At 46.1% G+C, this 24769-nt stretch overlaps 1 protein-coding gene across 4 annotated transcripts in view; it reads left to right on the top strand.

The window, feature by feature from the left end:
* LOC125739936 (RNA-binding motif, single-stranded-interacting protein 1-like) overlaps positions 1-24566 on the top strand; it is a 43033-nt gene extending 18467 nt beyond the window's left edge. For 2 of the 4 annotated variants that reach the window (XM_049010509.1, XM_049010523.1), the window contains exons 2-14: positions 2670-2851; positions 7926-7984; positions 10513-10604; positions 17029-17186; positions 18415-18494; positions 19013-19131; positions 19362-19408; positions 19486-19573; positions 19868-19918; positions 20971-21081; positions 21161-21241; positions 21636-21711; positions 22094-24566. In XM_049010509.1, coding sequence (XP_048866466.1) covers positions 2670-2851; positions 7926-7984; positions 10513-10604; positions 17029-17186; positions 18415-18494; positions 19013-19131; positions 19362-19408; positions 19486-19573; positions 19868-19918; positions 20971-21081; positions 21161-21241; positions 21636-21704 — 1137 coding nt within the window. In that variant the 3' untranslated portion in view covers positions 21705-21711; positions 22094-24566. The remainder of the gene's footprint in view (positions 1-2669; positions 2852-7925; positions 7985-10512; positions 10605-17028; positions 17187-18414; positions 18495-19012; positions 19132-19361; positions 19409-19485; positions 19574-19867; positions 19919-20970; positions 21082-21160; positions 21242-21635; positions 21712-22093) is intronic. The other 2 variants (XM_049010532.1, XM_049010517.1) reach the window with 2 other exon arrangements.
* The last annotated feature ends 203 nt before the right edge of the window (positions 24567-24769 follow it).

Genomic DNA, 24769 nt, shown 5'->3' with positions numbered 1-24769 from the left:
TGTTTTATTCTGCCGTTCCATCACAGAAGCTTACTGAAGCGAACCTTTGTCCTGAGTTGGTTCCTGGCAGCCTGTTTGCGGTCTGGTCTCATCTCCTGTGTGTAGCGGAGCCCGGCCAGATGTTTTACTTCATCACGCCCAATGCCAGTCGTCAGACAGCGGACAGCGACTTCAGGAGGCAGCAGGGCCACTTAATGAATGAGTAAGAGGAAGGAAATGGTTGGCCAACGTAGGCGGCAGCTCAAGACCCACTCACAAAGCATTCCAGCCACTGAGGCTCCGCCTCTTCTGCTCAGAACATCAACTCGTAGGCCCCATCCCCTTTCTGCTTGGAACCTATGACGTCCATTTGCAACCTCAGCCAATCAGGGGAGAGTACATTCACAGAGAGATCTTGCGAAACGTGTTCCCACCAGGCCGGTGAGCTAATGCCACTGTCTGAGCAGTTCTCTGGGAAGCCAAATGGGAATTTTCCACTGGTGACAAGGCCATTTTGTATTACGAGTGGAGTAGCGGCTTAAAGAATTACCGTCTATCGAGGGGGTGGGAAGTGAGCAGAGGGAATGTTTTGGAATTAGACCCATATATACTTTCCCTCCAAAACTTCGACAAACCCGGTGATTAAAACAGTGCAGCAGACATGCAGGTTGAAACATGAACCCCCCACCCCCACCCCCCAAAAAAAGTTGTTTTTACTCCTCCACGCTCGAATGAGAAGCTTTACTTTTAAGGTTCGTGCTGAAATCAGATCTCCCCGAGCAGAGTCCTTATCTGTGCTTTCAGTCATAACACAGAAACACCTGCATGTTTCGATTGGGAGGGGGAAGCATGACGAGTTTAATAGGTCTTGACGTGTCCCATCTTAAAAAAAATAAAATAAAAAGGAGGAAAGGTGTATCATGCATCCATTTGTCCATCCATCCATCATCCATCGGCTTATCCTGTAAGGGTTGCAGGGTCACAGTGGATTTTCGAAACTAAACATTTAGTCAATCTTGGACCTGCAGTGATAATTAGTGGGATGGCAGAAAGCTCATAATTTCGTTCCTGGGGTTTCTGTGGATCCCATGAATCTGTGTCCTGTTCCCAGTTAGAAAAACACTGTTTCATTTGAACATAAAAACGATAAAGTCACGGTTGCATCTACCCCAGGGAGGTTAAGTTAACTTCTTGTCTGACGGCCCATGAACTATGGCAGAGGATCTCAGTCTTGGAACTTGGTTTGCACAAGGAGGTGGAGTGAAGCAATCCCCCATTCTGTGCCAGGAATTCCTTCAGCTTTCCCAGATGTGTTTGGGGTTGTGGCGGCGGGGGTGGGGGGGGGGCGTGTCTGGAGGAATGGGGGGCCCAAGTCTCAGAGCATCACGAGGGAAACGGCCCTCAACCCAAAACATCTGCCTTCGTTCAAACAGGAAGGACGCGATTGCTTAACCAACCATTTTGTTTTCTTGCTCAGATCTTCGATGGGTTGTATCCGCCCTTAATTTTGCCTAAAAATGCCTTTTTATTGATAGCTGACGCATGATGGGTTGAGTCCATGGTGTGAAGTCAATTTGAACACCGAAGTCTTCATTGCCTGAACATCTACTGATGTAAAACATCTTCTTTTTGTGTTTACATTATATTTCTGATATACATTTCATAGATTTTTTTATCCAGATGTTTTTTGTCTAAGGTGACATGCTTTTGAGAAATTGGGGTCAGTCAGTCCCAGGGGTTTAAGGGTCTTGCTGGAGGGCCCAACAGTGCCAATGCTGGGGTTCGAACCCGTGAGTCTCCCACTACAGGCACGGTGCCCAAATCCAATGCGCCACGCCGCATGTTTCGGAATGTTTTCGGAGTGATATAAACATCCTGGGATGGAATTGAATTTAGCTGGCATGCCCTGCACCCCAAGCTTCTCTATGCTGGCCATCTGGTGATGGAGCACACCTAGATCTTTGGTGTCCAGGCAGTCTCTAGGTGAAGAATATCCGGCTCGTATTTATGAACGGGCTGCCATAAAGCCAATTGCATAAAAAATTTGAATCATACCATGGTTCGTAATAACGAATGCACGCACTACTTTGTGACACTCGTGAAAACATTGCGTAGATTCGCTAGTTTGTTGGCTCCAGGTACAATACAGTACCAACTGTAGTTACCTTATTACGGTGTTATTATGTACTGTATTATTGTTCCAACTTAAACAGGCTTGGGGAATGGATCTCCTTCGTATCCTGGGCACTGGCTGTAGTTCCTGGTGCGTTTGGACATCAGCGGAGGCTGTTGTGTCCTTCCTCTTCTTTCCTGATAGCTAATGGAACCAACATTCGTGGCTTTGTGTGGTGCATTGAATCATAGGGCTGGGGGCTCAATTACGCCCCAGGTGGCTGTGGGTCCTCATGACAGGCTAGGAGCCCCCCCCCCCCCCCCCATACTCTTGTGTGGCGTTCCCAAGCCTGCTGTACCGAAAGAGACTATAGTCCGCGTTTCTGGTAGCATGAACGCAGAGTGGGGGGGTGGCACTTCTGGCAGATAATAAATCACAGGAAATGACATCATGAAGTCAAGGAAGGTGTGAAGCTGGCAGGCCATATGCATGCTAGGGAGCTGTTTCTCGTCAGTATCTGGGTGTCAGATTTCGAGTTCTGAAACGCCGACTCTCTGCGTCTCTGTAACCCTGGCAGGTGCCTGCGGGCCCCTCCTCGCACCCCATGGCCCCACCCAGCCCCAGCACCAACAGCAGCGCCAACAACAGCAGCAGCAGCAGCAGCACAGCAGGCTGGGAGCAGCTCAGCAAGACCAACCTGTACATCCGGGGTCTTCCGCCGGGGACTACTGACCACGATCTGGTAAAGCTCTGCCAGCCGTAAGTACCTCCCTCTAGCGTTTCTGTGTGGATCGACTCAATGATTTTGCAGCTTCTTGACTCATTTTCCCACAATGCATTTGTATATCCTGTAGCGTCACACTTCACAATCAGATCGGGCAGCAACTGAGATACTGACCTTAAGTTCCCCTTAAAAACCCTATTGACTGAGCTGGGGTCAGTCTCTGAGGTACCATGCTTATCAGGTCTTTTTCAGCGCTCCTCAGCGGTGCCCTCTGTTGGCTTTGTATAAATCGACAAGACGTTACCCAGAGCATGTTGCATCACCCAGAAAAGCTTGAGTTAGCGAGTGGGTGGCTGAATTCGCACAAAATGGAAGAGTCTTCTCCGCTCACCGTGAGCTGAACTGGGGGACTGCAGCTACGAGAAACTGGCTCACGATGAATTCCAGATTGGCATGAAGCAAAAGGAGTCTGTATAGAATCTGTATAGATGATAACTGCTTAATTTTTAGGCAGGAATTTTGGCGCATGACCTTAGGAGAGTGTTGGTGCCACCTGGACGTTAAAAATGCCTGGGGGGGTATTCCACAGAATTTCCCAGTTGGCTGGATATCTTAAGCCAAACTGTCCAATAGGAGGAGAGGCAACTCTCTCTCTTCTTATTGGACAATCCTTACATTTGGCTTATATTTTAAGTTATATGACTAATGGAAAAATCCTGCTTTTGTAGAATATCCCCAGGTTATGGAATTTATTTGCGTTGGTGTCTAAAAGAAAGGTAATATGTGCTATTAATCTGTCTTGCTTGGTGTTTTAATTTTTTTAAAATTTATTTTTAAAAGAGGCCTGTTTAAAAACCGATTCTGCTTGACAGCTGCTGTGTCACAGGGCCAGGATTGTGGATTGGCGGAGGGGGCCTGAACGTAAAGGAGCTGGCGTTGGCAGGCGGGGGGACAGCCGACAGCGGCATTACATTTTAATTTGAAAAGGAAAAATGATACAGACGGAGGCGGGTGGCAGCTGCCTGCGGGAGGGAGAGGGAGGCATCGGCTGCATGCCGTCCGAAGTCTAGACGCTGATCTTTGGGGCCGGCTTTGTTATTAGCTCGTGTCCGGGGTGACTTTGAAATCCCGTCTCCTGCCGGAGCGTGTGGCCTCGTTGGCTGCCCGTCTGCAACGTGAAACGCCACAGCATTCGCTTACCCCCCCTGCCCCCAGGGAAACAACGGAGGGACAGGACCGCCACTGAGGGATCGCAAACTTCAGATTTTCAAACCTGTGTGGACCTCACATCGCATCTTAGAAGGGAATTTGTAAAATATTACTATTATAAACATTAAATATTAAATGTATATACAACATATGTAATATCTAAGGTGTCAGTAAATAGTAAATATTTTTACTACATATTGTGTATTTAAATGTATTATGCATAAAGTAAAATTAAGTATATGGCTTAAGTATATGATTATGCAAATAGGCATTATAAAATTAATTTATTCAGCATGAGGACAAATAGTATCGATTTTAAATATAAATATCTGCTTTCGCAGTATAAACTTGTTCTGGTTGGGGTCAGTCTGACCCCTTACCGGCATGTCCCCGACCCCCCCGGTGGGGTTTCATCCGGCAGGCTGCGGTGGCCATGGAGAGCCTTCTTTAAAAGAAGTCATTTGTGGCTGACAGGTGCCGGAAGCCTGTGGGCTCCTGACCCACGCTACCCCACACCTGGGTTGAGATCTCTCTCCTCACTGCAGCATCTGTCTGTCAGGCTTCCGGCATCCATTGCCATCCCTTCGCCCCCTTTTTCTGAAGAATCCTCCCACGGAAGCACCGTCCTCCCAGGCCGTGAGTCAGCAGAGCCCTGCCAGCCCCCCAAACGGCAGGAAATACGAACCGAGTTCCTCGCGTCCTCCCAAAATGACCCCCCCCCCCCCCGCCCTGGGCAGGATAGCTGCCTCCTTGGCTGCTTCTCCTCTGCGGTCTGTTCCTCTCCAAATATAAGGTACTTGGCCCTGTCTATTCCTGGTCTGGATCCAGCCCCTTAGCTTACTGGAATCGCGTCCAAACGGCGTCTCCTCAAAAGGAGCATATCGCCAGCCAAGCACGAGGGTTAAATTCCTCCAGACCGCGTGCAGTTTCAAATGTGTGCGCTGTCTCTTTAAACGTCTGCGGACTGAGTTAACTGTCCTCTCACGGTAATGAGAAGGACTTCGCTTCTGTTTCTTTGCACAGTAACCGAGGGACAGTTTCACCAGATGTAGCTCCTGCGACTTGCATCTCCTTTTAAAGGAATGTCACACAGAGACGCTACGGATGTCCCAGTCGCCACCGGGCGACATTTCCTACTCGCGCGCCATGTCATACGCGCCCCGGATGGGCTCGACATGTTTTCCCCCATGGATCTCTCCGGAAGGAGAGCGCGATTCTTGCACTTGGCAAGCTCTCGGTTCCATTGCGTTCCCGGTGATAATACCTGCCCCGCATTCTGCGTGTCGCTCCCCCTCCGTCAGCGAGGTGAGCTTTTCCAGGGGTATGTTGTAGAGATGCGGTGGTATTCTCGTTTAAAAACATGGGGTCGGCTCCCCTGGCTGGATTATTCTTCCTTAATCCACAGTTTCCCACGGAAACGGGAGGTGACAGGCAGCGGACCGGTTTACAACACCAGAATGAGCAGAACTTGGTAAACTTGAAATGGGGTGGGGGGCGGGCGGGTAGCAAAAGGGTTGATCAGATTGAACATCAGTAGATTTCCCCTATAAAGCACCAGTTCCTCGCCAGTGGACGTTCGAGGGGATGCTTTGATTGGCCAGAACTGAGTAATAAAAAAATGATGGTGCTGGTGGGCACCACTGCCCCCCCCAGATGTAAGCGGTGTGTTTGGCCAGACGGGGCCTGAAGTGCCCTCTTCTGCCATGTAATGTGACTCCGGCCTCCCTGAAGGGTGACGGATGAGTGGACAATTCCCTTTGATCTTCTTAGCCAGATTACAGAGCCTGGCTTTGAGCAGTAATACTGCTGTCAGATTTCGCTATATCGTCAAATGGAGAGTGGTAGTTAGGAACCTCTCATGCACGTCTGTCCATCTTCCGTGCCGCTTATCTAGTGACGGGCTCAGGGGTGCCGTCGACACCATGGATGGAATGCCTGTACATCATAAGACTCACTCTCAGAACCTGCACGAAATCTATTAATTATTATTCAATGTAGTATATTTATGGATTGTACACATCTCTCATCCCAAAAGGCTGGAGAAGCTTTCGATGTATATTAAGAAGCCTTAATAAAAGTACGTAGCAGTAACAATATTACAATCCCTGGTACTGATTCATAAGAAGCGTGTAGAAACAACTGTGTAGTAGTAATTATGTGTCTGTTTGTTGTCATTATGTAATAATGCTGTTGTACATTGCACATCTGCTTATTCACTTGCCTGTCGGTGTTTTCATTCTGTAGTAACCATGTGGTCCATAATATATTGACAATTTTAAAATTTAAAGTGGCAGCCTGAAATATGATTGGTGGATTGCTGTAGCATTCCCTTAGCAGATCAGCTGAGTCCTTATTTATGTAAATATGTCATCCTACTTCCTGGACCAGTTTGAATGTCACCTTGAAATTCCTCTGCTATTGGATGTTCCTTTATGTACCTGAGACCTTTGTAATGTATGTGTTGTCCAATCTAATTTTTGGTAGATTTGATTGGTTCTGTGCTGGGTGTGAGCTTCACTAGCTTGATTCGGTCGGACAGCATATCACCTTGGCTTGGAATCTTATAATGGGACTGTCTGGTAACTGGCTGATGTGCCCTTTCTTCTGGACTCGTCCATTTTCACGTGAAGCAGATCTGATCGCAGGCCTTTCCGAATCGGGCGACGCCCACTCGGGCTCAGGATGGGTTTGGTTGGGATTTTCATGGGGCGGCGTGACCTCGCTTGTTCGAGTCCAGCTGCAGAGCTGGAGGTGTTTCATCTTCTGTAGACATCAAACATAGACCGACGAAAGCAAAGGTGGATCCAACCATCTGTTCCAAACCCGACCTAGCGTGACACAGAAGGGCTCGATCCCAGGTTTCGGGGGGTAGAATCTCTGCTGTAAGACATTACCCTGCTATGGCTGGAATTTCCTCAATTTTTTTTTATATTTTAACCTGAAACGCATATAGTGCACAAACCAGCAAAGCATTTCTGTGGTTCTCCAGTGTTATTGGCTACGCATCTAATCCACTTTAACTTGTATAATAATAATTTATCGGCCTATTTGTAATATTTATCCATGACAATCTGATGCTTGTGAACTTCCATCATCTCCCTCTTATTGTACATGGTGTAATATGAGAGCAGTATAGCAGTGTTAATATTATTCATATAGATACATCGGCTGTGATTATGCTATGGCAGATGTGCTGCATGTTCTCGTGGAGAAACATGATTGCATTTCCAAGCACGCTTTGCCCCAGTGTCATCTCCATGATATATCAGCCAGGACGGTGACCCCCGCGGCCTCCCGGTTCATGAGGCCGAGGAAGGAAACTGGTTAATCGCTCGACTGAGAAAAATTTATGGTTTTCTGCTGTTACCCTGGAGGGAAGCCACTTCCTTTTATTATGGTTGTTTTTTATTTTTTTTGTAATCCTCAAGATCTCTGTGGGCCTTACGCATCTGTTTGTGGGTGACAAGCCTCCATATTTCACTGCAGATAATCATGCAGTGAGTCCAGTCAGGGTCTGAGGCGGTCCTTCGCAGTAGCACTGGGATGGCGCACGTTCGGATCATCGAGTATCAGTCTTTTAATCTCATTTTATTTTAATCTCCCTCATACGCAAACTGCTACTCTTTTTTTGTTGTGGTTTTTCTGGTTCTCCCCGCACTTTCCGATTGGGTCGCAAAAATGGCGGCTTTGGGTTTTCTGATATGGCAGGGTGCCCCAGAGCACAAGTGACTTCCTGTCCTCCAGGCCCCAAATGCTGCTGCTGACAGCTCCGCCCATCATGTGGTCTTCCACAGCTGCTCGAAGGTCCATGCTGTCTAAGGCGTAATCATCTCGACAATGACTCTCTCTCTCTCTCTCTCTCTCTCTCTCTCTCTCTCTCGCTCTCTCTCGTCCATTTAGGTATGGCAAAATAGTGTCAACAAAGGCCATCCTGGATAAGACAACGAACAAATGCAAAGGTCAGTATTGCTGTATTCTCTTTCTTTGCTATTGTGTTGCTGACACAAGGAGACCCATTAAATCATAACGTGCTGATTTTAACAGACCCAATTTTGTGGTTTGTGGTTGCATCATATTTAAGATTGAAGATCTAAAAGTGGCATTTGAAACGAAGGGTTAAACGGGTCCAACTTAAAAAAATTAAAAAATGGAAGCGGAGTGGCTGCATGTCTGCAAGTTGCAGCTGCGTCGCTGTGAGTCATCGAGGGACAGCTGTGTAGTGTGGAAGTTGGGCCGGCTTATCCCTGTGATCAACTGGAATGCTGAGATTTCAAAGTTCCGGTGAAGACGACCCCTGCCAGAGACGATGTTAGCATGAATGTTTGACCAGGCCACCTTAAGGAAGGTACCAAGAAGACCGGACTGGGGGGGAGTTTCCCTTAAAATGGAAGCCCAGTCCCCTGCCCATCACTCTGCACATATATGATGACAGGGGGGACCTCGGAGCAGGGAGCGCAGACAGCCGTCTCCTGTCACGATTTGTTTCCACAGCTGTGCATTTCTGCGTGAGTGGTGGCACTTAGCAGGCCTTGGCAGGTCTCCTCACCTCCATTAAAAAAAGGTGTGTGGGGTTGCACTACTGCTAACTCTCTCACCCAACCGAGTCTTCCGTAACCTAATTCCGATTGGCCGTCATATTAATTTTATGACCAATCGGTGCAAAGTAATCCTCGTGTAATGCAAATGAGGGAGCTCAAATTTACAGTAGTCCAAAACATAATGTCTTGTTCCTGCTCACCTCAAGAGGCTTTCAATACCAGCAAGTGGCTGTTACCGTCATTCTCCGTTGCTTTGGACAAATTCTCAAGGAGTGCTTCTCATAACCACATGTGTTTAAACCTGCATACCCTGAATGTTCTCTCACCAGAATGTTATTTCTCATTGTTTTCCTTCATTCACAAATGATTTACTTTTGGGTCTTATAGGATTAGGTATTTTCACTTTCAATTAGCCCAAAAATCAGTTGCATTAGCTGGGTTGCCAGCTCTCACGCATCGGGTGTGACACTCACACTTTCAGAGTCTCGCGCTTATGCATGAAGTCTTACAGCAAATCTATATTATTCCATTATGAAGCTAAATTAACTACATCAAAAGTATCGGGGTAGTTTGCAAATCCTACAGGCTATTTACAAGCTAGTCAACTGTTACATTCATGTAAATGAGTATGCAGACTTGTCTCATGCCAGCCAGCTGACCAAAGTTGACATCACTATTACAACAGTTATGTTGTCAAAATGAACTGTATGCTTCTCGTTTGTTTACTTTTGCGTTAACATCAACATTTAAACGTGTGCATGGAATGTCATCGCATGCAAAAATGTCAGTGCAGTTGTCAGAACGGTTCCTTCAGTGTTGAAGTATAAGGGAAATAGTTCCAACCCCGCGACCATGTTTTACTCGCCGTGGATGTTGCTTGCGACCAACCCATGATGCAGAATTGGCCTCGTTTCCCACATAACCACATAAAACACTGTACATTTTCACTGTAAAAAAAAAAAAAAAGTTTCGATTTTTAAATCTTCCAGGTAGAGCGAAATGATAGCAAACAATTGATCAGTTGTTGCTCAATTGTTTTAATTCTTAAAATACTTCTGTAGTATATTTTCTTGTTGACAACATGACTAAACATTTTGACTGGTATGTTGCTAGGTAGTGATTCAGACATTTCACGTTTTGGTGGCATTGACTGAATGGCTGACAAGAAAATAACATATTGAAACATGAATGAAGGTTTTGAATGAATTACTTCACATGCTGGGTATGCAAAGTGCTGCAGCGCGTGGACTGTTTTCAGACATGCACAAGCGGTTGAAAGAACCTTGCGATAGTTTCGAGAAATTGTCCAAAGCAACGGAGAAAAACTGTAAGTGTTGTAATACTTGGTCACAACAGTGCTTAAAGGCAATAAATAAATGTTGAATAATTCTTTGGGCAGTCCAATTGGGCAGAGAATTGAACTCGACTGGTATTGAGACACGCAGTGCCGTTCAGGTGTCATGTGACCATGCTCGTTAGAATGAGGAGCTTGCAGGCTATACCTGGATGAGATTTTCAGTCTTCAGTGCAGTATCGCATCCTGGAGACAATGGCCGGATCTGCACTGCAGTGCGTTGTCATGACGAACTGCAGCGCTTGTGTTTCCTGTCTCAGTAACGCAGAGTCTGTAAAGATGGAGCCAGATGCAGAATGTTCTCTTTGCTATGGTTCTGTCTTAACTCAGCTAAAAAATTGCCAAGTTTTATTCAACATGTCCAAATATGTTTCAGTTTCTATCATCATGGCCACATCTCACCCAGTGTTGTCTTCAGAAAAGTAATTTTTCTTGTATCACATTTCACGTTATCGATAAGCTTATGTAACAATGTGAATTTCACCTTTTGCTAATTATAGAGTAAGTCTTGGATGTACATGGTAGAACAAAAGATGAGGTACCCAGTTCAAGCAGAATGTTTGGATTCCCCTCCCCCCACCCCCCACCCACATAGGTTATGGCTTTGTAGACTTTGACAGCCCAGCCGCCGCCCAAAAAGCAGTCACAGGCCTGAAGACCACCGGGGTCCAAGCCCAGATGGCGAAGGTGAGGAGTTTCGGTTCTAGTCCCACTATTATCACAAAAATACCACCACAAAAGCCCTCAGACGTTCACCACTCTGGTTTCACAGCCTCTGACAGCACATGGGCTGTGGAAGTTCATTTTTTTTTCTGGTCTCTCTAAGAGTGTAACCCTATAATCTTGACAGCAGCCTCCCTCTTTTAGAGAGTCCCTGGGTCAGAGCGCAGGAATGTGACTTGGAGAGTAGCTATAATAATATTCCGTCTCTGGAAGAGAAATCGCTGGCTTTAGTGCAGGCGTAGCAGAAGGTTTGACAGACGAGCTGTGTTACAAACCCACTGTAGATATGATATTCCCGGAAAGCATCTATTATACCTGCATGATTATAAGAGAAAAGTCCCAAATAAACAACCACGCAAATTACAAACGGCTAAAAGATGTGTACATCTTTGGCGCTTTTACATGAAGCCGTATACTCAAATCTCTGTGCCTTTTCCCTTTTCTGATTTTTGTTTGTGTTTTTCGGCGTTTTTGTCTTTAATCACAACACACTGCGTTTAGTCTGCCCCCACCGGCAAGCGCAGCTCTTGGCAGAAGAGACGTCAAGCTGATGTCTCAGTGTCGGCTGCAGAGGATAGCGTGCCGGGGTGCGAATGGCATGTGCTGGCGTTTAGCGCCCCGTGACGCTTCCGACCCGCTCGTCACGGTTCAAAACCCCCAGCATTCACGCTATGCGTGCATCTGCAGTACAGTGTGACAGCAGATTCTTCCTATAGGCTGGTTTCACATGCCTGTCTAAATATCATCAAATATAATAAATATACAAATATAATAATTTTTTTTTTTTTCCCCAAAGAATCGCAACACATTAATTGCATTTCTAATTATTTTTACCGTGTCATATGACCTTATTTTTTTTCTTCAAGCGTCTTTGCTTGACACTCGTCGTCCTGGTGAGCGTTGCATAGCAAACCATAGATTCATACCCGCGATGGGCCCAGCCGAGGTTCCGATGGCAAAGGCCGACTGGGACAATTGACATCTGCGGTGGTCATTCCGGGTCCAGAATAAAACCACTAAAGCTGCCTCAGAGATTAGTGTGGGGGCACAGTCGCTGCAGGCATGTGACAGTCATGGACGGGGCTGGATTAGGAGCATTAAGGGCCCCCGGTGCAACAGCACCTAGAAGGGCTAACCCTCCCCCCTTTTTTTTTTCCCATTGTCTTCGTGTGCAAAGTTGCTGACGTCTGTCCATCTTGATTCAAGCTAGCTAACTAATGTTAAAACTGAATAGCAACGCGCTCATTTACGCTACGCATGAGGTCACGTTGGAGAGAAACGGAGCTGACTGGCGGCTTCAGAAATGCTCCCGATACTGGAAAAACGTTACATCGGCTTTTCAGCCAGTGTATTCGTATCAAATATATCAGATATTAAATCGCATTAACTTAAGACCAGCATCTTATAAGGGCGGTGCTCATGTAGTGACTCCGGGCCAAAGTCATGGACTGATTGACTCCTACCTGAGGGGGGCACGTTATTTATTTGAGGGTGCCATGCACCCTTAGGCACCTCTTGTACACCTGGGTATGTGATGCTCTGTTTCCGGTTACGAGTCGGAATGACTGGGAACGAGCTGGTTTACATTCTGGGACTGAAGAAAGGTAAGTAAATAATTGACTGTTGCCGTGGTGACCGGCCTAGAGAATTAGGCCAGAGACGCTAAAGAGAAATACACAAATTAAACTGAATCCCGGCAGTCTGATATGACCCCCTCAAAACACCTTCATTACCACCCTTAGCCCCTCGTTTAATTCTAATTAAGATAAAGCTGTTTTCTCAAGCTTGCCGAAGTTTAATCTCAGTGTTCTTTGACATACAGGCCATAAAATGGTCTTTTAGTTTCTCTCATTAATCCCATGACTTGCTGGGATTTAATGAACCTTTTTTCCATTCTTCTCTGGGGTGGATTTTTATTTATTTTATTTTTTTGTGGAAATGAACTCGTCGATGTCTGTCTGCTGAGCTCTATGATTTTCATGGCTAGAGGCAGAGACTTGCATTATCTAAATATAACGAAATATAATACGTTTTAGTTTGTTGGGGGGGGGGGGGGGAATTCTTAAATCTGCTGGCTGCAGTTTTAACGAAGATGCTGTCAGGAAAATAGTTCAGAAAAGCCGCATCTTCATTTCACCTTGGAGGACTTATAATAGCGGCCCTGTGTGTGACTGAATTTTCTATATATGCCTTGGCCTGGTCACACTCCCCAGCCCTGAGTGATAATTGTCTCTCCTTAACCGTAGACCTCCGATATGGGTGGTTCCCCTGTAAAATTCCTGACAAATGGCCTTAGATTCGGAGCACACAGTGTGCTTTTTTTCCTAGGGGAAGAGAGGCATTAAATCCCTTTATCAGGCGATCTGGCCGTGCGCAGGCAGGACTCAGTCACATGATGCTTAATGACTGAGTGTTTTGCTAGTGACCCCATTCTCTACAGAAACAGATGTCAACTGCGTCTGCCAAATTTCTGTCCCGCATTTTAAAAGCCATTCTTCACACACAGAGAACCCCCCCCCCCCCACACACACACACGCACACACATGCACACACATACACACACTTTTTCTAATTTATTTCAGATGACTGCAGAGCCTGCCTCACATCAGGGGCGGCCTGTGCTCCCAATGACCCTTTTACTTAAATAGATGTTAAAAACCCCGAATTCCTGAAGTAAGACACATCCAGAAAGCTCTCTTTGATGAGGCTGCAGTCTGACTTCTGAAAAAGCTGTTTCCGGTGCAGGATGTTTGATTCCTTATTTCTGATGAGGGCAGTGACACAGTAAGGAAAGAGTCCAATCATGAGAGCGTTTATTTTTAACGGAGTGAAATATTGAGTAAATATGTTCGTAAAACAATGTGCTTGGATCTGGTCGTGCAACTTATGCAGAATACATGAAACTTAACGCGTTTTATTTCCCTCTGATCAGCACAACGTATTCTTATACTATAAAGAAAATGTAAATTTAATTATCAATAAAGTTATGCTATTGTATTTATAAGTACATGTACAACAAAATTGTGTGCTTTCTCACCAATGCTACATATTATAAAAAATATATTTAAATTTAAAATGGTGTGTGAGCGTGCCCTGCGATGGGCTGGCCCCCCCATCCTGGGTTGTTCCCTGCCTCGTGCCCATTGCTTCCGGGATAGGCTCCGGACCCCCCACGACCCAGTAGGATAAGCGGTTTGGAAAATGGATGGATATTTAAAAATTAAGAAATTAATTTTTTTGGAGAGCTCTATTGTATTTAAGAGACCATAGCAGAATTTTTTGTTTTACTCATTTCTCAATTTATGAATATATGCCTGTGTAAAATATACATTTTTTTGCAAACTACAGCCTGGTTCTTCCGTCCTTCTTATTAATGAAGGGCTTCTTCCTTACTTTATGAGACTTCAGTCCTGTCTCTAGGAGCCTGACACACACTGTCCTAGCAGTGCACTTCACACCTGCACCTTAATGTTTCCCATTCTTTTTGAAGGTCACTTGATGTCATCCTCCAATTTGAGAAACTGTTGGATAAGTTGATGGACATCTCTGCCATTATAATGTGGCTTCCGTCCTTTACCGGGCTGGTTTCTGGTAGCCAGTGTCTCCTGCTTCACCTTGTCCTTGTGTACTGCTGTCTGAGAAACTTTAAGCCTGGAAGCAGCCTGCCTCACAGTGTAGCCTTCTGCCAGCAGAACCAAAATTAAACCAGGATTTAAAAATGCACATTTGTTTAAAAACGTAGAGTGGACTCTTGATTTTTTCCAGAGCTGTATATGTGCAGTGTAACTGTACAGAATGGTGAACCAAAGTGCAGTGTAACTGTACAGAATGGTGAACCAAAGTGCAGTGTGAGTAATGCTGCTGCTTGAGAGTCTCTGCTTCATGCCATGGATTCTACTTCATCTTTCTGTCACGCCCTCAACCTGGGCACTGCATGATGCCACTGGCTCCAGTTCGTGTCACCTTCCAAGGTGGATGTTAGAAGGCTGTTCGCTTTGGGTCATCCTCCATCTGGAAGATGAATCTCTCTTGTAGTCCCAGGTACCGTTCTCTGCATCTCATCCCTCCATTCTCTATATCTCTGAGTGTCACAGTGAGGGTAGGTCCCCGGTTTGCCCTTTCACCAAAGTTAACCCTTTGAACTTCTTGGTGCTTGACACCTTCTACCCCTCGGGCCTCGGATTCCCCAGCATCCCTCCTGGTGAACTCCAGCTTGGGGATTCTCAGCGATCGCATTCACCCAGCCTCGCATCCATCTTGGCAGTGCCGGTTGACACCTATCTGGTGCCAGTGCGGCTAGGCTGAGCTGCACCTCCTGAGCCCCAACTTGCGTCTGACTTCACCACCCACTTCCTTTCTCTTGGATGCACACTTGGCAACCAAGCGCTTGGTGTTAGCGAAGTCGTTGCCCCTCCCCCCCGGAATTGCCCATCTTACCCGTGCCTGGATGCGGCCCTGCGATTTGGTCCTTGTGATGATGTAGCTCTCACTTTTAAACACGCTGATCGTGCAGCCTCCCGCAGAGGGGTGATTTTTAATGCGAAACACTGCACAGACCCCGTCACTCCCTACAGGAGAGCGGCCTTTAAATAGTTCTGTGCCTTCCGATGACAGCGGCGGAGATTACTAAGCACATCATAGCAACGGGTCACGATACCTCAATTCCGAGAGAAGAACACACACACTCTGTTTTATTCCACGAGAAAAAAATTACCAAAGGGAGTGAACAGCCTTTAGAGCCACGTCATTGAAGATTAAGGTGACGCTGTTCAGAACTTATCCGCATTTATTTTTATTTGTTGCGTCAGACACGCGTGCATGAAACCCATGGGAGTATCACTTGCAGAAAAATGTACTGAGGGCAGAATGAAAAATGATTGGTTCTGAGATATAACCAACCAGATTGTGGAGATGGTGGGCCCAAGCAACTAGAGAAGGCAGGACTAAGACATCTGATTGGTTGGTCCCACCTCCTCTAGTTGCTGGGACTGTCTCTTCTACAATCTGATTGGTTATCTCTCCAAACCAATTGTTTTAAATTTTGGCTCAGAATATTTTTGTGCAACTCCCATGAGTATAAAGAAACCTGAATTTTAACACGATAATGTAGATGAACGACTCCTTTTATAGCTCTTAACTTCCCTTTGTGTTACATTTCTGTGTCAATGGGTCTTTAACTGGTGCCTTAAACAGAATTTAGTTAAACTATGTACATATATGACGTGCAGTTTGCCTCTTGTCCTCTTGTGCATGGAGCTAGTGTAAGAGGGATGACTCAGCATCATGCGTTTGTGACGCATTTGCCACCGCTGTCTTTAACGGTGCCATGAATCTCGCGGTGAGACCTCTCAGACGTGCGCTCATTCCCTCGGCCTCCAGCCTCCCAACGATAGCTAATTCTTATCATATTAGTCGAGCGATCCATTCTTTTCTCCCGGTGTTACAGCAATGGTGGATTTTGATGGCGACCTCCTGGTGTATGAGGTTTTACGTCTTGTGCCTTGCGTGGTGTGTGACTGAGTGCGTTAAGTCTCTGGTTCAAGTTCTCCATTGGGGAAGACATTTAACTCCTAATTGCCAGACGGACTCTCTGACCCTGCATTCTGAATTGTACATGGCGTAGGGTTAAAGCATCTGTGACATAAATTAAATGTATATATCTCACACTATCACACCTCAAAAAAACTGGGTGATGTGGGAATGTATGGATGTCCTGGCTTGTGGGAAAGTCAGGTGAGGAGGCACTTCTTTACTCTCCCAAGCTCCAAACCTGCTTTGCCCCCCCGCCAGTGTCCCCCATTTCCATTCGCCGCCCCCCCTCCCCCCGTGCTAGGAACCCCAAATTAAGTTCCTTCTTCCAATCATGTGGATTGTACATGTTTTGCAGATGCTTTTGTCCAACGTGATGTATAAGACAAACGACACATTACAAACATACGTGCTGTCGAGGAGCCGAATAGGTCTGAGTGCGGCTAGGCTGAGCTTCCAATAAAGCCCAGGTACGAGTGCAAGCAGTAGTGCAGCAGGAGCCACAAAGCAAGAACCTAATAAGGCTATTCAAGGACCAGAAGTGCAACACAAGAACCATGAATGTAAGCAGGCTTCAGGCTAGTAGAGGTTCTGTTCTTCATCCCAAATGAAGCAAATCTTCTGGCCCCTCACGCCTATTTATCACTGGGAAGCGTGATAAAATTCTCTTTAAGCCGATTTTAATGGTCAGAACAGACGCTATGTATTCTGAGGCTGTTAATTACTTCGATGGTGTCAGAACTCGGAACCAGAGTTGGTTGCCAGGAGATAAGGGTGATGATGGGATGGCTGTGTCTCGATCTCTGGGCGGTCGTTTCTGCAGCACTGACACCATCTTCCCGCTTCCTGTCGACACCAGCAACAGGAACAAGACCCGACAAATCTGTACATCTCCAACCTGCCCCTGTCGATGGATGAGCAGGAGCTGGAGAACATGTTGAAGCCCTTTGGTCAGGTGATCTCAACCAGGATCCTGAGGGATTCAAACGGCGCCAGCAGGGGTGTGGGCTTTGCCAGGTGAGTCTCGTGGTCCTTGCTGGTCCTCATAGGCCCTCAGCACTCACTGAGGGGGCAAAGTGCTTATGTTCATGATTTCTTACCCAAACAGTACTTTGACACTGAGCAGTTTTACCAAAACTCATTCAGTCCAAGGGATACTTCTTGAGAATGTTTCTCTGGATTTATTTTTTGAATTTTAACTGAAGTTCTTCGTAGAAGTACAAGAGGACTTGAGTGAGTTTTGGTTCCCAAAGTAAAACTCCAGACCAAGACTTTGTTTCAGCCAACCAGATGAATAGAAAGTGAAGTGGTTGGTTGAAACAAAACCTTGGTCTGGATTTGTACTTTCTGGACCTGAACTATTCACCTCTGACTATCATATGAGGAAGCCTGACTTTAGGTCGTTGGTGGTCTCATCTCAAAAGCAACAAAAACTGGACAGAGTGAGTTTTGGAGATTTTACTATTTTATTTCTTGTCACTTGTTGTTTTTAATGGAAACTCAGGCTTCTGAAAGTTCTGAATCTTGGCAGGAGGGGGGGAGGTCGAAAAACCGCTTCATCGAAGCTGCCGTCTAAGAGTGGTTTTCGCGATGACCCGACCATGTTTAATTATAGTGAAGTGGCCACCCCCTTTCACACTTGCGTAACGGAGACACTCGACTGATCCACCCAAAAGCCCGGGTCTGTGACTCACATGGTGCCACTGTCTTTCTGTCTGTTGTAAGAACATGTGCCGCGCTGTCTGGGCAAGCTGAGGCCTGCATTTTTAGGTTATTCAGAGAGTGCAGAGGAAGTGCTTAATGCGTTGGCCGTGAGCTACGGAGATGCGATCTCTTGATCTTCCACAGCCGGCAAAACATCCTTTCGCTCACAAAAAAAAAATACTGGCATTGTATCATGTGACTGTCATTATTATAAATAGATCTGAGGGTGACACTGGCTCTGTGGGTAGCATGGTCACCTCGCACCTTCATGTTTGAGGGTTTGTGGAGTGTGCGTATTCTCCCCATGCTATGCAGGCTTGCTTTGGATACTTCAGCTTCCTTCTGTAGTCCTAAAACCTGCTGTTAGGGTGGGGTGTCCCCTTTGTTCTGCTTCCTGGGTTAGATCCAGGCTCACTGTGTAGTGGAGAAGTGCCGTAGAAGATCAATGGGGGGAACGGAAATGCAGTTTAAAAGTCATGCATAGCATTGTAGGTAAAACGAAAGACATTTATTTAGACTAATTTGTCTGCGTTTCTGTCAGGATGGAGTCAACAGAGAAGTGTGATGCCGTGATATCCCACTTCAACGGCAAGTTCATTAAGCTGCCTTCCGGAGTTCTGGGTAAGAGCTTTTGCCGTGCGATTCGCAAGCAAGTCAGCAAGGACACCAACACCCTCACTCAGCTCAGTACAGGCGATCTGTTTCCAGTTAACGTCTCTTCTGAGACAGACGTCTGAGAAAAAGGAGACTGTGTGTGCAGACGCCAGCCAGCATTATTCGAGTCAGAATGGTGCCCGTTCCAAAACAGGAAATGAGGTCATCAATGATGTCATTGCAATGTCCCCTTATTCTTCAACTCGCTGGGTGTCTTCTGGATGTTTTATTTGCTGAGGCGCTGTGGGTAGCAGGTTCTCTGCAGCTAAGCCCCTCTCCACCCTCTCCCACACACACAGGCTTTTATGGTGCCCATCTCCACTTTCCACTTTATGTGCTCTTAATTGGATTATATGGACAGAATGGTGTTGGAAGGGTTACTGGGAGTTATTGGAGAGAGAAATGGGATTATGGGTGCAGCGTGTCGGATGAGTGCTGGCACCCTACAGTGACCCACTCCCCCCCCCCATCACCATGTCGTCCAGCTCCCACGGAACCCCTGCTGTGTAAGTTTGCCGATGGCGGTCAGAAGAAGAGGCAGAGCCAGGGCAAGTACACGGGGCAGAACGGCCGCGCGTGGTCCCGGGACCCCGAGGTGAGGCTTGTAAGTCCTGCCGCTTTTTCCGTGTCCTGCCGGGGCACGAGTATCCCAGAATTCCCCATGCCGCATTGAGGCGAAGCCGCCTAGCTGCTCGCAGGCGAGAGCGAGATGTGCAGACGCACAGGAAGGCAGCCACCGCTAATTTTAGTGCAGCGGCGACGGCGGCGGACATGAGTCAGGCTGCGGCCGCATTGGTTTGACTGTACCTGTGCATTTGCTCTTGTCTCCCACAGGCAGGGATGATCACATATGACCCCACCACGGCTGCCATGCAGAATGGGTAAGACCGTTGACTCGCTCATATTGATATTGACTCGCTCGGTACTACTGCCATTCTGATCCATCCTCCGCTTTCAGGTACTACGCGTCTCCGTACAGCATAGCGAACAGGATGATCGCGCAGACACCCATGTCGCCCTACATCTCGCCTGTATCCGCCTACCAGGTGTGTGCCATCATTCGTTGTCACGGCGACCATGCGCATGCCATGCGAGTAGACCTATATCGCATTAACATAACTTTTCGGGGTGAACTGAGCGTGTGTACGCTCTATAATATTCCTTGTCTAGCATGCAGCGAATGGGATTTAAATTCATCCTCTTAAGCAGAACCCCAAGACTGCACCCTGGTTCTGGGGTCTGTCTGTACCGCTAGTTTGGGCAGGCACATTTGTGGTCACCCAAAATAGCTCTTGTCCAGGCTGGTGTGTGTTTACCCTGCAGTGTGTTTGATGTTCCAGGTACAGAATCCCTCCTGGGTGTCACACCAGCCCTACCTCGTACAACACCCGGTAAGCACCCCCCCCTCCCTCCCGACTCCTGCCCTTTTACTCCACTTCACAACTCCTTTCCAGTAGCCCGTAAGCTCCTTCTGTGCAAAAGTTGTTTGCATTTTGGGTGGAGGCACACATGGGTTGGCTGGGTAATCACCCCCCCTCCCCTGAGGTTTTGCATAAGCTGAGCCCCAGTCCTTGCCGCCCCCCGCCCCAGCACAGAAAGTCACCACAGTATAGGAAGTTCTCGGGTTCTGAAGAATCGCCGTTGATTACTGAAATTTTTTTTGTGCCTGAGCGAGTCTACAGTCTTTATTTTCATCATTTTACGTTATATCTTTCTTAATTATACAGTATATTTTTACAAGTAAAGGGCTGTTCCAGTGAGGCCCTTTTGTCAGATGTCTGCGTGCCTTGAGTAGTCTGGCGCGGGTCCTTCTTGCCAACGCGGTGCAGCTGCGATTGCTGGAGCCTGCGTTCGCTCTGCCACTGCACCAGCTTGCTGTGGGCAAACCGCCTTTCATGTGGTTTTCTGGGTTGGTAGCTTAGCCATACGACACGTCGTGCTCTGCTGCACCACGCCGGCCGGGGCCGGCGTCCCGATACAGACTCAAACCGCACGTAACGGGGCCCCGGCCCCCTTCCGCGCTTCTCCGGATGCGTCTCTCTCCGACGGCACGCTTGGAAGAGCTCTGAGCTCCAACATGCGTATTTCCCAGGGATACCGTCGATAGCCGATAACCAGTTCGAAATTCTTGACATTCTTTAAAATGGCATATGCCGGCATATTCTCTACAAAGGAAGTGTATTTTTACCAGCAGCACTTTTTTGCAGGTACTACTGATCCATAGGAAATGTGTGAGTTCCCAAAATAGGCTCCAGCAGCACATTTACACTGTGTGGGTGATGATCCTCAAATAACTCCCTGGGTGTTATTTCAGTGGCTTCCATTGCTTTTATTTATGTTGTTTTTTTTTTGTGGCCTCTAAAAAAGGTGATATGACTTTGCTTCCTCCAACCTCTTTTTTTTCTCTTTTTTTCTTCTCCTTCAAATCGGCTTTGCTGTTTAGGGAGCAGTTATATCACCCTCTATGGACCATACCATGTCACTGCAGCCGACACCCATCATGAGCCCTCTAACGCAGCAAATGAGTCACCTCTCTCTGGGCAGTGCCGGAACGGTAAGGGCCGGTAAATTGAAAGGGGGGGGGTGAATCTGCAGAGTTGGGCCTTAACAGTGCCTGTATCCCTGTGTTGCAGTTCATGCCTGCCAGCACGGCTTTGCAGGGGGCCTATATTCCCCAGTACACCCACATGCAGACCACAGCTGTCCAACTGGAGGTTTGTTACTGCTGGCTCTCTGATCCTTGCATGTCCCTGAGGGAGGGGGGGGGGCGTCCACGTGACTGGGGCGCAAACTCAGCAACATCTTTAAAAAATGTAATTAAAATTAATCTTGATTTGTGCATATACGCTGGAGTACGTGGTCAGACTACTGGTGCCGCTGTAGCATTTTGGGGTGGGGGGGGGGGGGTGGAAGGTTAAGGGCCTGTGCTCAAGGGTCCAACAGACTATTCTGCCAAGGCTTGGGCTTGAACTGACGACCTTCTGATCACAGTCCTAACCCACTGAGCCACACACCACCCAGGATCCGAGGGATTAGGGGAATATATTGTATTTTTGTGTTACGGCTCAAAAGCTTCTTGATGACAAGTCTCCCCTGATCTGTGGCCAGGAAAGCAGTGGGCAGCCACAGGAGTCCTCTAGTGACCATTCTTCTTACACTTACCCACAAGCCAAGTGACCAGAAGGTAGGTGACTTCCACAGTCTGCAAATAATATGCTACCTATACTGCCCCACAGAGGAAAATCGGCGTAACTGCGTATTTTATCAAAATGAGTTATGACCAAAATCGGGTCTCTTAATGTCTTAATCACATCATAACGTATCTTGGTTTAACTATGCTGAGTTTTGAAGATCGTTTATCTGCTTACGTATGGATGAACAGCCAAAAAGGTTCGAGGCCATTCCTCCGTCTGTGCTGCAAATGAATTAATTTGCACGGCATTGTCACCATAGTGACTGTCTTTTGTCTTTGTAGGGCAGTATATGGTCAGCCGTTTTGTGGGGAGGTGGTCTCCCTGTATAGACGTTATATCTGTGTTTTTTTTCCCCCTTTAATCCCTGCCCAGGTGCATGATGGGGGTCGAGAGGACGGACTCGCGTTACAGCTGAAACAATCATATCTTCTTGTGATGGATCATGCTTTTGTGGATTAGTCCACTTTTTGCACAGGCTCTTCGAGGATTCCCTGTTGTTACTAATAAAATCAACTGAAAATATTTTGGTATAAGTTTCATAAGGTGCAAAAAAACTTAATTTTGCCAGAGATGCTACACAATAAAAATGTTTTATTTTAGTAATGAAAGAACGTTTATTTTTTACCAAGGATTGCCACACAGACAAATAAGCTGCGATAACGTTAGACCGTGTGGCAGTTAAGGTCCATGACAGTAAATATGATGTGTTTTTGTTAATATTTTTATGATTTTTTATGCATTTTTTGCTTTTCCTTTTTTACTGAAATACTTCATCAGCCAGACATGTTGAAAATGACCTTTTGTGCTTGCTGTGTGAGTGTTGCTATGGTGAAGTGTAGTACGTCTTGTAAAATATTTTTTTCAGATTGATTTTTTTTTTTTTTTACCTGTCCTATCATACAACTTGCCTTAAATTCTTTCATACATTAGCTGTGACGGCAACTTCGTAGATTTATGAGTAAGAAATGTTGAAAACAATTGCCTTGTGAATCAGCTAGATAGGGCTTTTTTTAGGATATAGCTAATTAAATTGCGCTCTACGTAGGTGTCGATCTTTTCCCCTTTTATCTTTTGCTGAATACTAATCAAAGTAGGATTTTTAGGAAAGAAAAATTTTAATGTTTGAGTGCAAAGCCTTTTGGATTCTAATCAGTTTTAATGAGATGAAATGTTTGCATTTTCGGAAGGATTAATGGACCTTCTGAGTGTTTTGAATGTGGTAAAATCTTTGTTGAATGATAAAGTGTTAAATATTGCCTTTATTTTTTACTCAGTGTACTTTTTTTTGCCTAAAGACAATTACTCGGCAGGTGAGCCATTTTGGTTTTGAGCTGAGTGTGTTAGCAATGTCAGGTTTCCTTCCCGTTCTTTTAAGTATAAAATCTATTATTGTGCAAAAACTACCAAACAGAGCGGCCTTCACTGGCATCTACACAGCATAATAGTAGACGTATTAAAAACGTAAAAGACCAGCTAGCTCTTTGTGCAGTACACAGCTCGGCACTTTCAGAACGCGTTTCCTTCACCAAAGAACCGTGACCTGGTAAATGAGTGAAACAGCCTAACACTCTTATAGCACAAGCAATTAACGTAGTTTGAATTTCCACCTAATTGGTTCGCAGTTTGGATGACGTGCCTTTCTTGTGCATTTTCGTCTCACTGTTGCGTTTTTTTTTTCTTTTGGACACGTGGGTGTGAAGGACGAGCCGAGATCCGCACTTGCACACTTCATCACTACAGAGAGGCCCTTTGAAACTATGACATGATTCACCACAAACGGCGGACTTTTTACACCGGCCACGGATTCGTGTGACAGGGGAGGCTTTCTTATTTTGTTCAGAATAGATTTTTTTTTTTAAGGTTTTATAAATTAAGTTGTCTTCCAAGCGACTGTCTTTTGTCCTGGTCATCTGATGGACCAGATATCTACCTCAGATTTTTGTTTCTCCAATCTACTACACCGGGTTTGCAGGTACAGCCCACCTCCGCAGAACAGAAGCCATGCTCGGGAGCTGGCCATATATGCCGTTTCTTTTATCGTTGTTCTTTTTTCTTTTTGTTGCTTTGAAAAAATTGCCATGATTATCATCGCTAGGTCATTGTGTTTCCAGTGCGTTCTTAGGTTGTATCCAGATACCCATAGTTCCAAGACTTTAAAAACCGCTGCTTTTATCACTTGAGGATCCAGTAGCTCAGGAGTCCTCTTTTTTAAAAAAAAAAAAAAAAATGGTATTTACTGCGTTTGGCTTCCTGAGGTACCATTTCTCCATAAAGTTTCTGAACAGACTTGAAATCCCCAGTGTGGGCCCCATAAGTTGACCCCCTACCGCAGAGGGCACAAGGCGACGGCCGTCACAACTTCCCTTCAGGCGCCCCATACTGGTGGGAATTCCTTGAATGGGAAGTAATGCAGGTGTGAACCAATCGTTGATACTCCTGTTTACGGCTGAGAGCTGGTGTACTCTGTGCGAGAAAGACAATGCTCATTCGATTAGCCATCTTGTATTAGACAGCCATTAAGTTATAAAATAAAAGTAATAATTTATGAAGAGACACCTTTTGTACAGACTCTTAGAAGAGATTAAAGAGTTTCATAGAGATATCTATATGATCAAGAGTAATTTTTTTTTTATTTTTGTTTTGCCACACGGCTTGCTGTGGTAGCGTCAGTGTCCGGTTAAAATGATCTTCCCTCTGTATTTCCTTTGTTTTCTAGTGTTTGTTAATGCAAAAATGACAATTTTGAACTGTAAATTAAGGGTAGATTGTTACTTAAGTTTAATTTTCTTTTCATTTCTCTTTGTTTTGAGAACTTTTGAATAAAAATTATTCTTTGGATCCACTATTTGGGGTTGGCTATGTCCCATGGTTGGTGGGAAGAGGGTGTCTGGTGCCACTAAGTGTAATAATGATAATCTCTCACAGCTGCAAGCCCCCAGCTTCCCCCGGATTTCATCACCAGTGACAGGTGGAAATGGCGTTGGGAGAGGAGGTAAGCCAGAGCCTGCCACTGGGAACAGGCCAGCCAGAAGCCAGAAGTTAAGTCTG

The sequence above is a fragment of the Brienomyrus brachyistius genome, chromosome 1 (genome assembly GCF_023856365.1).
Source record: "Brienomyrus brachyistius isolate T26 chromosome 1, BBRACH_0.4, whole genome shotgun sequence".
In the NCBI taxonomy this organism is placed as follows: Eukaryota; Metazoa; Chordata; class Actinopteri; order Osteoglossiformes; family Mormyridae; genus Brienomyrus; species Brienomyrus brachyistius.
The sequence above is the reverse complement of the archived record's forward strand: the minus strand, read 5'-3'. Positions and strand labels throughout refer to the sequence as shown.